The sequence below is a fragment of the Pangasianodon hypophthalmus genome, chromosome 6 (genome assembly GCF_027358585.1).
Source record: "Pangasianodon hypophthalmus isolate fPanHyp1 chromosome 6, fPanHyp1.pri, whole genome shotgun sequence".
In the NCBI taxonomy this organism is placed as follows: domain Eukaryota; kingdom Metazoa; phylum Chordata; class Actinopteri; order Siluriformes; family Pangasiidae; genus Pangasianodon; species Pangasianodon hypophthalmus.
In genome coordinates this window covers 27895565-27910962 of record NC_069715.1, presented here as the reverse complement: position 1 = coordinate 27910962, position 15398 = coordinate 27895565, and the positions used below count along the sequence as shown (strand labels likewise).

Below are 15398 nucleotides of genomic sequence, written 5' to 3'. Positions count from 1 at the left end.
AACAAATTTTCTTTTGTTAGAGAAATAAGGAAGTGCGAGATAGTTCATTGTAATGTTGACACAAACTTTTATCTGATGTAAACATTTCTGATATGTATCACATCCGGTCCTTTACTTATTCTCTTTGATTTTCTTTGTTTGTCTTTTTCCATAGCGCACTTTAGCACGCAAGTTGCTGACATTACCAGTGTGTTGGCGGATGAGATGCAGATGATGCCCACGCATGCTCAAGATGCAGCAGTATTATTGCAGATATTAATTATTGTACTAATGCCAGATACTGAGCTAATTAGTATAGTTCACCCCAACACAGCATAACACACTCGGAGGAAAGTGCTATCCGCCCTCTTCTGCATACATGAGCTCACAGACGCCCATGATTGGCTAGTGTCGCGCTGATTGACAGGGGAGTGATGGTATGCCCCTCCCCCACAGAGTCCACAATGGATTTTGAATCCATGGGAATCCACAGGCCTCGAACTCACAATCTTTGGACGATAGGGTGAATGATTTTCTTATGCCGCTCGAGAGCTGTTTTCTGTCTAACTTCTGACTGAAAAACTGACAAAAATCCATTCTTTGTGGTGAGCTTTCAGACTTTTTTTTTTTTTTTTTTTTTTAGTGGTTTTTATGTGCCAGCATTTACAGTTTATACAGAGCATTTTGACCTCTTGCTACAGCAGGACAGGAGGAAATCTGACAACTACACTTTTAGAGAAAGCTTTTTTTTTTAGGTAAAAGCCAACAGTCAGACCAAATGTGAATAAAATTCACCCAACAGAAAAGACAGTTAGTTCACTAAAGGGAAGAGGATGTGAGAAGTGAAAGACATGCACACTTCTGTCAGAACTGACTTAAAGTCTCACCAACTTTATCCAACTAAACTTTGACTTGTGAATTCATGAGTCTTGGTCTTGAGTAAATAGAAATCAAGAAAATGAAGTAACGTTTTTGTTTTTTTGTAAAAATAAATAAATCGAAGGTGCTGCTTATTATTCCGTATTGATTTTTGCCTTGCTGATTTCTTATTGTGGCTTGGTGCAAATCTGGAAAAAAAAAATTATTTGTCTCGTCCACTGACATATGCTTTGGTTTTTGTTTTTTAAATATTTTTTTTTCTTACTGCCTGCTAGGATTTTCTTGTTAGCAATGTTGACATCTCTGATATCTTGCAAAACCAGTATCGCCAATAAGCCTAAAATATGCAAACGAAACGCTCAGTTTTTCATCAGATTAATCCAGGCCAGTCTTTAACTGTAACACATCACAGCTTCACTGGTTGGTGGTAAGAATTGCAATTGTAGTGTGTTGCAATACAGTTTTAATCATTTTAATGTGTTATTGTGCGCTTATGATAAAAGCAGTGTTCATGAGTAGTGGAAGCTGTGATTAAAGCTGTAATTAAAGACATGCAGGGCGCTGAACAGTCGTACCTTGGGGATTTCTCAGAAAGACCTGTCAGAAAATGAGCTTTTGTCCATGTTAATTAGCTTTGTGATCAGTTTAGTGCGTCATGTGTGTCTCACCCCCCCCAACCCCGTCACGTCTGACTGCATCCCTATTTAATCTCTCAGCTGGTCTGAGTATTACAGTTCTCAAGATTTTTTTTTTTAAACTTCCTTTAATTGTCATTACTTAACTGTTTTGTGTAGGAGCTCCTTGTTTTATATCACGACTGTGCTGCTGTGAGTCACACCAGAAGCGTCGTCTTTATTCCCTGATTAATATTAAAAAAATCAACATATGAATCTGGAATGATTGACAGATGCGTAGGTGTCTTGAACTCTACAATATTAACTGACGCATCCTGGAAGCCCGGCCCCTTTCCCCATCTCACAATAGTATGTTTCTTTTGTTCGTTTAAATCGGTTGGTTCTTCTTTAACACAACTTGTTTTAATAAATAAGGAATTATATACTATATATAGTATAACAATTATATAACAGCAATGTGCAATTTTTTTAAAAGAACACCACGTCATACTTTTTATCTGTTTATAGGTAAATTTAACGTTGTGGAACATACGGGTGGACGATATGACAAAAATATCATATCACGATTTTCAAAGTCATAATATATGTGTGCTTACAAATTGCCAGTAGTGTGAAAAAAAGAAGAGAAAAACTGTTCAATGATTTGTATAATGTCTACAGAAATTATTTAATAATGGAAAGGTGTAATATTTTTTTAATTCTAACATTTTTTTTATTTAAATATCAAATCAGTGGCTTCCAGTCAGTTTGTAATTAAATTTCTTTAAAGAAAACAGATTTGTATCCACAATATCCAACATAATTTTATCATGATATTGATATCGTCATATATTCCAGCCCTAGTGGAACGTCCATAAAATAAGTTAGTCTCTGAAATCACTTGCGTTATAGCAGCTTTAGACAGTCATTCCCTCACCAGCCTGTCCTTTTCTCCTCTTTCTTGAAGTTAATAAGGCAAAAAACGCAGCTTCTCATGTTGCCGAGAAACTACGGAAAACTTACGGACTGTTACAAAATGCTGACACTGGAGACTCCTTCCGTAAATGTTAAATAATTGTTTCCTTGTATAAAGCTTCACCATATCAACAGTTATACATTTTTCTTTGTTTTCAATGTTTATTACAAACCTTGGGTTACGCGACGCATCCACCATGCTGTGAATGAGCCGTTACTATAGAAACAGTAGCGTATTAGAACGAGTGCATGTAATTCAAACCACAGGTTTGCGTTTATCCCGAATTATTGTCTGAGTTGCTGTTCTAGAAAATGAATCAACACTTTTTAAGCAATCAGATTGGAGAATTCAGCAATGCTGAAATGTATATTTGTGTGTGATTTATTGTGAAGCTGAAAATGGGTCTGTGGAGTCTATCAGAGGGTTCGAGTAGTGCGAATGTACCTCTAGGTTTGAAGGTCTTCATTTTAGCAGACTGTGTAGATGTTTGTCACTTGGTTGAGTTATTGTAATGATGGCGGATATAGGATGCGTCCTTAAAACTGCTTATTAACGGAGTTATTTCTGGCAGTGGCCCTGGCTAAAGATCTCCATCCATGATTGCAGCTGTCTTTAGTTAAGCCACAGGGAACATCGATATAAAGTGTAGCGTGACATCTCAGTCGATGTTTGTGTGCCCCCTATATTTACATGCTAGTGTTTGATTTCCAGCGAAGCTGTTGGTTGGTAGCAGGATGGTGTTTGTTTACCTGCAAGGAGGATCAGTTATTCTGTTGAAAATGCCTGGCTGAGATGAACAGGTTAGTTTTGTTTCAAATTCTTTTTAATTTAATGTGTACACTGGCAAGCTTTGTGTTTGGATAAATGACAGGATGCATTAATGCATTCATATTCGCATTACAGAAAATCATGTGGTCCATCCTCAGGAGTGTATAAAATATCCGAACGGTCTGTAATGGTAACAAGGTCAGCAGTCTACGTGAATATCTTCCTGAGCATTTCTCAAGGCCCATCACTCTGCTTGACAAGACCGGATGTTTGGTTGGAATTTGGTATATGTGAATGATCAGTTTTCGAGAGCGCTATGTGGAAGCAGATGGTTGATTTGGGCGTGGCTCTGGAGCTCAGATGGCTTCTGAATACTGGCAGCTCTTCGAACTCTATTTACGTTTATAAGGGTGTGTTGGGTATCTCCACTGCTGGCAAGGCTCCCTTCTTCGCTCTCCCGAGTGTCCTTGATGGAGTCAATCCATTTCCTTTCCTCCTACTGAATGCTAATAGCTGTTTTGTCATTCTAAGAAGAAGCAGCCTTTATATGGCACATATGCATTACAGTTGTTACGACCCAGTCTACAGTCTAGTGTAGGGTAATTCTTTTCTTCAGATATCCCAGTTTATTAGGAAGTTGGGATCTGAGCGCAGGATCAGCAACAACAACGATCTACGATAACGAGATTATTAGGCTTATTAGGGTTATAAGGGCCTTGCTTAAGGTCCAGATAGGGGCAGGCTGGCGGTGCTAGGGTTTGAACCGTAACAATACAGCATATTGATGCGAGGCTCTTGATTACAACATTTAAACTTAACTCAAGTCCACACTCAATAAATAAATAAATAAATAAATAAATAAATAAAAAGTGACTTTTTCAGTCTTGAATCAGGAGAGGCTGCAGAGGTTTTAAAAACATGCCTCTCTCAAACATGCTCTTTTAATAAGTGAATATGCTAGCATAGTAGCGTACTAGTGTACTAGCTCCTACGTTCAGGAAGTGTTACAGTGTGCCGAATACGCCAAATGTACGTGTAATACACCATACAATACACCATATTCGGTAGATTAAAACACAGGATTCAAAAACACACCTAAGGCTACGGAGAACTACGTGATTCTGAGAGCAGAATAAGAAAAGCCCCGTGCATCAGACGCGCTCCCTTGTGAGTCACCTCAGTAACAGCTTAGCTTTTGAGTCAGAATAAATCGCACAAAACTACACTGTAATTATTACATTTCAATTATTCTGCTTTTCTAATACTGAAAGTTTTAATCAGTTTAGGATGGAAACCTAGGGCACAGATTCAGGCAGTGCTTATCGAAAATATATCGTATCGAGACACCATCCTATCGCAATCGTATCGAATTAGACTTGTTTGTCATTACCCTTCTACTGCTTTACATAGTCCAGTCCACCTGAACAAAGTGCAGTGGGAATGTTGTATTTCTCAGTGTGTTGGAACAACATTACAGATTTATAGATGGCCATATCAATACCGGTTCTTTGGGCAGCTGCTCTTACGCTTTACAAAGTCCATTTCCAGAGTTTTATAGATTAATAGCTTGTCATTATTTCTCTCTCGTGCTGCACCAACAGTCTGTGCCTTCGTGTGTGAATGATGCTCTAATACGAGTCTCGCATTCAGAAATGAATTTTGTGCTGAACTAGCACAGTGTTGCTGTTAATTAGATTTGGGAATACATTATATTGTAGTGAAAAGTGTTGTATCATTGTGTTAAGTTGTCTTAAGAGTATTCGCTATGGAAAAAAGTACTAAACTGTACATTTCCTTGTCACTTCTTATCTTTTATATCTTCACTCTGTATCTTTTACCTGGAAATGTGGATATAATAAAACTATTTAAGGTGCATAATTACCTTTTTAGAGTAAAGCTTTAAAGGTGTACTATAAGCATGCGCCTTTCCAGGTGAAAGATAAAGGTACAAAAGGTGGTACAGAGGTAGTGCAGTGTAGTACCCTTGTTGTGTGAGCGTGTCAGTCTGAAATCATGTCTAAATTGATAGATGCAGTGCTTCCACAAAAAAGAGAAATTATTAGACAACAAAAACACTTTGCCAGAGTCTATAAATGCACTCAACTGTACATGTGCACGTCCGCTTTCCCCTGATAAACTGGCATAATAACACAAGACAAACAACATTTTCACTGGAGAGAGCCAACATCAGATATGATCAAGTCCCAGTTTGGCGGGATGCAAGTAGTTCAATGACTGCTACTGGCAGGAAATGCTAAATTTACTTACATTTACATTTTCCATACATCACATTCTGCTGCTGTGGATAATCCCACATGGATATCCTAAAGATCTAAAGAAGCCTAAAGAAGCCCTTGCTTCAGTGGATGATCTCAGCTGGATGCTATATAAGAACTGCTGCTGTGTGTGTTTGACTTTATAGTACACATTTGTAGGAGAGTAATGATTTATAATTGCACTATCCCTCTCGAGGTTTCTTTCTCATTTCTTCTCAGGAAGTTTTTCATTGCCAATTTTGCCTCAGGTTTGCTCATTAGAGCTCTAACTCTCCATCCAGACTTCAATAAAGCTGCTTTGTGGCAATGTCTATTGTTAAAAGAGATCAAATCAAATTAAATGGAATCTATCCATTGAATTGCTAGCACTTCATGTTAAGTTTCAGCTTTTTTTTTTCTAACCACTACATTGTGGTTGTATTTGATTAGTTGGTGAAAACATTGGCCTTCCAGCCCTTATTATGACTTTTATTTGGATTTTAATCTGGTTCATGTTGAAGTGAATTTGGATTGAAGCATCTGCCAAATTGAAGAGTGTCTTTTTTTTTGGCTGCGCTTCTGTCAAGCTGTTGAGATGTAGCACCATCTGATCTCCATCTTTTCCTTTTTTTCTTTTACAGGAAACAGAGATCGCTTCTGACTGCAACCATGTAAGTGGTCTAATACTCACACTTAAAATAATACCTTCATCTCTTTAAGTTGTAGTAATATGCATTTTAATGTCATATGTAATATGTAGTTTGCCAAATTCTTCTTGAGTTTAAAAAAAAAAAAAAAATTTGTTTCAGATTTTGTTTTTTTGATGTAACATAAAAGTAGGAGTAATTTGAACATAAATAAAAAGAATGACTAACACCATGATATATGAATGAGAAGATAACAAGCATTCAGATAACCATCTAACAGGAGTCTAGGATATAGCCAGTTTATTAATGCATGAGTAATATAACAATATAGCTTCCACCATCATTATTCAGGAGCTTATAAAATAGCACTTGATCCAGCACACCATATTTTTGTGAGATGAGCTACAAGTACAGTTGTGTGCACGATGTAATGTAACCATGAGATACTAAATCAAAGTTGTGAACTTGTAATGTATGTGTGGCATGTAAGCTGTTTTATCAGCGTGTAACTTAGACACACCTCTATTTACGGCAAACATCATCCCCACATGTGTAACACTTTGAATAGCCCTACGGTCTCTGGATGTGTTTGAGGTCTGAATACCAGCGTATGCATTGATGACATTAAACATGCTCACTGGTTTTATTACTGCTTCTGCAATTCTTTTTTAATCTTGTGCCATTGGTTCTGATTGAACTTTCTGTTTTTCCCCCCAACAGTTGCTGTGGAACTATAAACTGAACTTGACTACTGATCCCAAGTTTGAGTCTGTAGCAGTTGAAGTGTGTAAAAGTACAATATCAGAGGTCAGAACTATGTGTGACTTGCATTTTTGTCCTTTTCTTTGCATTTAGAGATTTTACAGAGCCTTTTACTAATTTAGCTAAGTTAGTAAGGTGCTTTATTAAGTTATTTTATTATTCAGTTAGCCTGAGAAGGCTATATATTTTTATCCACTTTTGTGTTCATGGTTGAAGAGTGAACAGATGGTGTTTTTTTTTTTTGTTTTGTTTTTTTTGTTTTTTTTTTTGGTTTTTTTTGCATTTATGCAAATGATATATGAGATTAGACCTTGGACAGAGGACTTGATTTTTTTTTTTTTTTTTCCTCCAGATTAAAGAATGTGCAGCTGAAGAGAGAGGTAAAGGCTATCTAGTGTCCTGCCTGGTGGATCACCGTAGCAACATCACGGAGTACCAGTGCAATCAGTACATCACGAAGATGACCAGCATCGTCTTCAGCGACTACCGCCTCATATGCGGGTTCATGGACAAGTGTCGAGAGGACATCAACACCCTGCACTGTGGAAGCATCACCACTGGGGAGAAAGTGAGCCTGTTTCTTTTCAGTGTGAATGTGTGTGTGTGTGTTGACCTGCGATGGACTGGCATTCCCATCCACGGTGTATTCCTGATCACACTCAGTGTTCTGATCCATGAGCAAATTACTGTAGATTAATGATAATGTTAAAATTAAGAGAACACTGTTGCTAGGCAACCAGGAAGCATTTGACTGGAAGCATGTGCCGGGTTCGACTGAAACTCATAACTCAGAATTTCCAGCCGCCGACTAGGAAACACCAAAGAAAACACACTCTCTACTCGGAATTCCTACTCGGAAATTTGGGGCAGTCTCCTCAATCCCGAGCTCAGCAAGTGACCTCAGATCAGCATGGCCGCTCACAGCATCAAGAGTGATATACATCACTGTAGCTAATGACAGGCTTGCTAGCTAGCACATAGCTGTTAAGTCAGGAATATCAACATTTTTATTAGGAATTTCCCGACGTATCTAAGGAAAGTCTTCATGACCTCAGAAGTGGTGAGTACCACAAGATTGAGCTGTTTATATGTAGAAAGCTGTTCATATGCGATCTACTCTTAAACACGATGAACAAGCAGTCAATCGACTGGACATTCAGCAAGTTGTTTGCATCACCATAGTAACCATGGAAATTCTGAGTTATGATCTTTAGTTGAACCTATTGTTATGGTTACAGTATGATTCAATGCAGCATATTTTTATGATTATCATATGATTCAACATAAAACGCACCACTTCATGACCACTTTTTCTACCCCATATGCCATGTATTTAATGGATTAACTGTCCACTTAAACATGCGGCTGGAAGCAGTATTGATTGATGGGAAATCATTATTTTCCTCCCTCAAGCAGGGTCGCTAAATACCTCATTCACATTCAGCTGATTGTTCCGATCTTTATTGTCCCTGCTTGTTGTAGGGATTGTGTCTTCCCAAGCCAATTACATGGACAGTATATAGGGTCTAGCTATGCCAGTGCTAAGAGCACAATAGCTTACTTAAAGCTCCCAGAACTTCGTCTGCTTTTTCTGTTTGACGTTATTGATTTTGGTCTAAAAAAGTGTGAGAACTCTTCCCAAGAGATGTGACCGAATCTTTGTATCATTTCACATGGGATATAGTTTTTCCCTGGGTAATTTTACAGGTTATTTTATATTAGCTAAATGAATCCGTAATTGTTTTGCTCATAAAACATTATGCATATTACTGATTCAGAGAACACTAAAATTAGCTACGTGCCTCTGTGTAGGTCTTATCCTGTCCAAATAGGGCCCCTGGCTTTTCATTTTTACTTTTCTTCGGGTAGGAAGCTCCAGTATTACCTGTGTATTACCTTTTTTTTCCCCCACTCTTTGTTTCTTTTCTCCCTCAGGACCTGCACTCTCAAGGTGAGGTCATTGCATGTCTGGAAAAAGCTTTGGTACGAGAAGCAGAGCAGCAAGACAAGGTTCACCAAATCCGAGACGACTGCAAGAAGGCCATCATGCGAGTGGCCGAGCTCTCGTCTGACGACTTCCATCTGGACCGCTACCTCTACTTTTCCTGTCGGGATGATCGAGAGCGATTTTGTGAAAACGTACACACACACTTTATTTTTTTTTTCTTCACCGCTGCTGGCTTCTTGCAGTGTTTCATTCCCTTTTGTTAGTGATGTCTCTAAGGGCCAAGTAAAGATGATTTACTGCTGTGTTTCTTCTGGAATTAAATTCATGTCATTGTGAGAGAATTAACTGATGCCGTTGCAGAGTGTGTGAGGATATGAAGCCACTCCAGTAATGCATGATGTGATTTTTGTGACTGGAGGCTACACTGTTAATAATAAACGTATTTACTTTGTTGCAGACCCAAGTTGGAGAAGGCAGGGTTTACAAATGTCTTTTCAACCACAAATTTGAAGAAGCAATGTCTGAAAAGGTAGGCTGTTCGTCTAGCACTTTGTCTGTAGGAGTGAAGCAGAAGAGGAGTTTAGATCTGCATGCCTCGCCAAATGTGATTCTAAAATTGTGAGAAAGCATTATGCAGAAAAATAGTGATCCACATAACTGCTAAATACACAGCCTGAAAAATCCACAGGAATGTTTGCTATAAACAGACTGTGGTGTGTGTTTGTGTGCGGAGCCTAAATAAGCACGTCTCTCCGCAGTGCAGAGACGCCCTGACCACTAGGCAGAAGCTGATCGCTCAGGACTATAAGGTCAGTTACTCACTGGCTAAAGCGTGCAAGGCTGACCTCCGCAAATATCGCTGTAGCCTGGACGCCAACATGCCCCGAGCCCGAGAGGCAAGACTGTCGTACTTACTCCTCTGCCTGGAGTCTGCAGTTCACAGAGGTCAGCGCGCGTGTGTGTGCGCATGTGTGCGCGTGTGTGCGCGTGCGTGTGCGCGCGTGTGTGTGTGTGTGTGAGAGGGAGAGAGAGCATTTCCCCATGTATAAGTCAGCCATTACAGCACTTTAAGATTCGCTTTGAATGCGGACCAAATTAAAAAAAAAAAAATCATTTTGAACTGATGGCTATAAAATAACACTGTTTCAATCATCAAAACAGACTTTTTTTTTTTTCTCCTCCTTGTTGACTCATGTTCCTGATTAGTACAGAAGAATCGTGCACTAATCACCTCAAAAACAAAATTCATCAGCATGTTTCTTAAAAAAAAAACAAACAAACAAAAAAATGCAACAAATTTTGCCCACCTCTCAATGGCCTGTTTCACTTCATGTCATGTTTCACTTCAGTCTCCTCTCCCACACTCTGCTATCACAGAACAGAAAAGTCAGCTCGTGCTCCAAGACTAGCACGATAAAGACTAACACCACCTCCTCTCGCATGGGTGGCGGTGGTGTTGCAGGAGGCGAGCCGCCCTCTATGAATGTCTGCAGGCTAGCATTTAAATCTGACTCCACGTTTCAAGTTAATTAAATCCCCCAAAAATATAAAAACCTGTTAATGTGTTACACTGTGGAAAAAGAATTTCTATTTCATGTTATCTAAGCTCTGCTGGTGCTTTTGCATCAAGAGCTCGGGCTACAATGAAGGAAGTGTTCCTCCATTACGAACATTCCAGCATTCAGCTTTACTCAGTTGGGCTAGACTTCAACACTGAGGTTTTAGTCTTATGTTTGTCATTGTGTCAATGACACTAAAACCCGGTTTATTTGTAGAGGAAAATGGAATTAAACTAATTTTCTGTTTTGTCACGCTGTTTGACTCCAGGACGCACAGTGAGCGGAGACTGTCAGGGTGAGATGCTGGACTACAGGCACATGCTGATGGAGGATTTCTCCCTGAGCCCGGAGATTGTGCTGCACTGCCGGGGCGAGATCGAGGCTCACTGTTCCGGCCTGCATCGTAAGGGAAGAACACTGCACTGTCTCATGAGGGTGGGCCGAGGAGACAAGGGGCCGATGGACAGCCACTGCCAGAATGCAGTAAGCACTCGAGCTCTGAAACTGAGCTTGTGTGTGTGTGTGTGTGTGTGTGCGTGCGTGTGTGTGTGTGTGGGCATTGCCAAGTCAATAATAGATTAGTTTCAGTGACTGTGAATATCTCTGAATCATAAATTTGCTGTGACTTCCTTATGTCACGTTTATGTTTAACAAGAAAAGGTCTAATTTGTATAATTAAAAATCTGCAACTCTTTCTACCTGTGTGTTTCTCTGTGCTTATGTCTGTCACTGCGTGTGTGCGTCTCTGTGTGCGTCTTTGTGTCTGTGTGTTCTGCAGCTCCAGGCACTCGTCCAGTCTGCTGACCCTGGTGCTGATTACCGCATTGACCGGGCTCTCAATGAGGCATGCGAGTCTGTAATACAGACAGCTTGCAAACACATCCGCAATGGAGATCCCATGTGAGTTCTGCTAACTCTGTCAAGCTGACAGAAAAAAAAAATCAAAAATCAAAGTGGATAAAAGCCAACTGTCTCATGTTGCATGCACGCCCTTCATCATGCTGTAGTCAGAAATACTTGTTAAAATGTCATAGATGTAAGTGACATGACCAGAGTAGTTACGTGTGTGTGTGTGTGTGTGTGTGTGTGTGTGTGTGTGTGTGTGTGTGTGTGTGTGTGTGTGTGTGTGTCTATAGGATCCTCTCATGTCTCATGGAGCATCTCTACACAGAAAAGATGGTAGAGGACTGTGAGCACAGGCTGCTGGAGCTGCAGTACTTTATCTCCAGAGACTGGAAGTGAGTCACCTAATGAAATCTAATACAATATACGACACAGGATGTTTTTTGTTTATCAAAGTAATGCCTGGAAATCCAGTGTGAGTAAAATGTGAAAGAGCTTGGAGTAAAATACGAGAAATGTGTCCCCATGTTGTGGGTGTAATTATTATAGACTAAAAAGCTACTCAGAACGTATTATGAGCTAGTTATAAGATAATGAACAAATATGTGAGTTCCCAGGTAGCGGAGGATGAGTTTATATAATGGGCCTGATAATGGGCCTTATTTTTCTTTTAGTATAAATATATATATATATACTGCTGTACTTTCATCTGTGTTTCTGTTTCACTGAATTTTCCGGTTTCTGTAAAAATCGTCATCTGTGCAAGGTAATCTGTCCTACTGTTAGCACTGGGATTCAGGATAGAGTAGCACACAGTACAATTACAACATCAAGTGTGTTGTGCCACTGTGTATAAATGAACTGGAGTGTGTTCTGTTAAAACCTATGTATTAAACAAAACAATTTTGTATTATGTGTTTTTTTTTCCTTTCTTAAGTTGTCTGACAGGAGCCTAAAACAACTCAGTATGTCAACAGTGTAATGAACCTGCTTGTTCAGGAATTACAGAAAAGATGGCTTGTACACCCCTGTGCTGCCTGTCCAGCTTTTCTTGTCCTGACACTGTTAAAACAGATGCATTCCTAATAATAGAGCAAGCCTTTTGAAAGAGGAATAAATGCGCTATATGGCCAGAAGTATGACCATTGCACCCATCTGTGGTTCTTCCCCAAACTGTTACCACAAAGTTGGAAGCACACACTTGTACAGAATGTCTTTGTGTGCTGTAGCTTTATAATTTCCCTTCACTGGAACGAAGAGGCCCAAACCTGTTCCAGCATGACAATGCCCCTGTGCACAAAGCAAGCTCCATGAAGACATGGTGTGTGAAGGTTGGAGTGGAAGAACTCGAGTGTCCTGCACAGAGCCCTGACCTCGACCCCACTGAACACCTTTGGGATGAACTGGAACACTGACTGAACCCCAGACCTCCTCACCAACATCAGCGCCTGACTTTACTAATGCTCTTGTAGCTGAATGAACACAAATCCCCACAGCCACGCTCCAACATCTAGTGGAAAGCTTCCCAGAAGAGTGGGGGATATTATAACAGCCAAAGGGGGAGCAACACCATGGTAAAGCCCATGGTTTTGGAATGAGCGTATGTGGGGGTGCTGGTCAGATGTCCACCTATTTTTGGCCAGGTAGTGTAGATCACTCAGTAGTTTGGTCAATGGGCTTTTTACTGTCTATAATTATAATAATGCTTGATGCTCTTTTGCTGTTTGCATTTACAGTGCATTAGGCACAAGTACTTTTAAATTTGAATACTTTGAAGTGGCAGTTTGGTGCAATAACTCATCGATACTGAGTGCCCCCTCCTGCTGCTGCACTGAAGTGTTTGTTTGCTTCTGCTTTAGGAGTGTCAGGTGGTGATGCACTGCTTGTGCTGGTTTGTAGAGGAGAAGGTACTCAGTAAACTCTAAAACACAGCGTCCTAAGCTTTTTAACAAGTTGTGTTGATGGCTGAAGGTAGGAGAGACTCTTGATGATCTGTTAATCTTTTAGGCCCAGGGGTGTTCAACTAAAATTGAATAGAAAGTCCAGCTACACCCATAAGCAACTAACGTGAATGAATGGCAACAACAATTACCTTTTAATGCTTAGTGATTAGTTCATGGCTATAACTAAGGCACATCTATTTGATGCGTCACGCTACCACTAGAGCCACATACTCTGAGATGTCTGTTGTGAACTGAGAAAAAATCTTTTTTTTAAACATTTTCATTGTCGACTTTTTATTTTAACAAGCCAAGTCATCGCTAATTAGACCAGAGAGAGTAGATGAAATGTAAAAAAAATAAAAATAACTAGTGCAAAAACTCTTTCCTTTCCCCATGAGCTGATTTCAGAGGATCTGCCACAGAAGCTACGATAGTTCATGGTTAAAAAAAAAAAAAAAATGGAGTTGCTGAGCTACAGACAGTTTTTTTTTTCTTTTTTTTTTTTTCTCCCATATGTCGATCGGTTCTGCTGCAGTATTTTTTGAGTGCTTGGTTTGTGGCTGTGGGGATTTGTGTTCATTCAGCACTTAGAGCATTAGTGAGGTCAGGCACTGATGTTGGTGAGGAGGTCCGGGGTGCAGTTGGGGTTCCAGTTCATCCCAAAGGTGTTCAGTGGGGTTGAGGTCAGGGCTCTGTGCAGGCCACTCGAGTTCTTCCACTCCAACCTTCACACACCATGTCTTCATGGAGCTCACTTTGTGCACAGGGGCATTGTCATGCTGGAACAGGTTTGGGCCTCTAAGTTCCAGTGAAGAGAAATTGTAATGCTACAGCAAACAAAGACATTCTAGACTGAATTGTGTGCTTCCAACTTTGTGGCAACAGTTTGGTTCCAAACCCCACTTGGGTGTGATGCTCAGGTGTGCACATACTTTTAGCCATATAGTGTATACACCTGCATCAAATTAGACAATATGCTGAAAAAAAAATTGATTCCCCAAAATTCCAATCATTATCATTTCAGGAAGTACTTCCCTGTTGCATTTTTTTTTCCATTTCAAATGTATAATTTCAGCCTGATCTTTCCAAAAGGCTCGACCCTATTTTGTATCGGAAATGCCAGAACGACGCGTCCCGGCTTTGTCACACACACGGCTGGAATGAGACGAGCGAGATGATGCCCCCAGGCGCTGTGTTTTCCTGCCTCTATCGTCATGCTTACCGGACAGAAGAACAAGGCAGACGGGTAAAAGCCTACATGGTTACAACATCTTTTTAATCTTTTAGGTTATATATTCACATGTATTATGCTAAAAAATTAACAGCGGCTGTTCTGAATTCAACAGCTTGATCCAGAACAATATGTGAGTTCATTTACTGTAAAAATATACAACAGTAAGCTACAATGGTGCTGGGTACAACAAATCCACAATTTGTAATTTTAATAATGGCATCAATTAATCTCAAAATCCATAAAATCTATAAAGCACATTTAAAAATGCTGCTATGATAAATTTGTTTGCCAAAATTAATTTAATTGTCCTGTGTAATCACTATACACTGTTTCTTGTGGTTTTTAAACAGATTAAAAAATGGTTGTTTATATCTACTGACTTGTTTTTTGGTTCTCTAGCTAACGAGGGAGTGTAAAGTGGAAGTCCAGAGGATCTTGCATCAGAGGGCTTTGGATGTGAAGCTTGACCCCGAACTCCAGAAACGCTGCATGACTGACCTGGGAAAATGGTGCAGTGAGAAGACTGATACTGGTCAGGTACGTGAAGACTGTGAAGAAAAGTGCATAGACACACAAGACACTTGCTCTCTCTGCTCGCCGCTAGTGCGCATTTCGATGCCGTTTACATCGAGTTGGCTGTCTTGCACTTCGTGAAGCCCTTGTCTGTCTGGCTAAATGCAATGCAGTGAAAGTTTGCACTTAAGTTGGCAGTTAAGACTCTGAACTTCATGCAACAGAGCTCTCCAGTGAAATTAGCAACATATGGCTTGGCAAAGGAATACAAACACTCAAAGCCAACCAAAACACTCTATTTGCTCATGTTGCCTTACATCTCTTTCAGACACTGTAAAGGCAACACATACGTTCTGTGCCTTGCCCTACCAGGAAGGGACACTGCTTGTTTATTTTATTGTAAAAATATAGCTACAACAGATGAGCAGAACCTAAGTCATTCTGTTAATGTCTGTTCACTTGGCAGCCATTTTGGCAA

At 39.9% G+C, this 15398-nt stretch overlaps 1 protein-coding gene across 2 annotated transcripts in view; it reads left to right on the top strand.

Moving 5' to 3' along the window:
* Window positions 1–15398, top strand: part of glg1b (golgi glycoprotein 1b) — a 44095-nt gene that overhangs the window by 11223 nt on the left and 17474 nt on the right. Inside the window, exons 2-13 of one of the 2 annotated variants that reach the window (XM_026913966.3) lie at window positions 6113–6142; window positions 6839–6925; window positions 7233–7448; window positions 8816–9019; window positions 9286–9357; window positions 9587–9773; window positions 10656–10870; window positions 11166–11287; window positions 11524–11625; window positions 14266–14419; window positions 14520–14537; window positions 14807–14944. In XM_026913966.3, the coding sequence (XP_026769767.1) occupies window positions 6113–6142; window positions 6839–6925; window positions 7233–7448; window positions 8816–9019; window positions 9286–9357; window positions 9587–9773; window positions 10656–10870; window positions 11166–11287; window positions 11524–11625; window positions 14266–14419; window positions 14520–14537; window positions 14807–14944 (1545 nt within the window). The remainder of the gene's footprint in view (window positions 1–6112; window positions 6143–6838; window positions 6926–7232; window positions 7449–8815; window positions 9020–9285; window positions 9358–9586; window positions 9774–10655; window positions 10871–11165; window positions 11288–11523; window positions 11626–14265; window positions 14420–14519; window positions 14538–14806; window positions 14945–15398) is intronic. The other variant, XM_026913968.3, reaches the window with a different exon arrangement.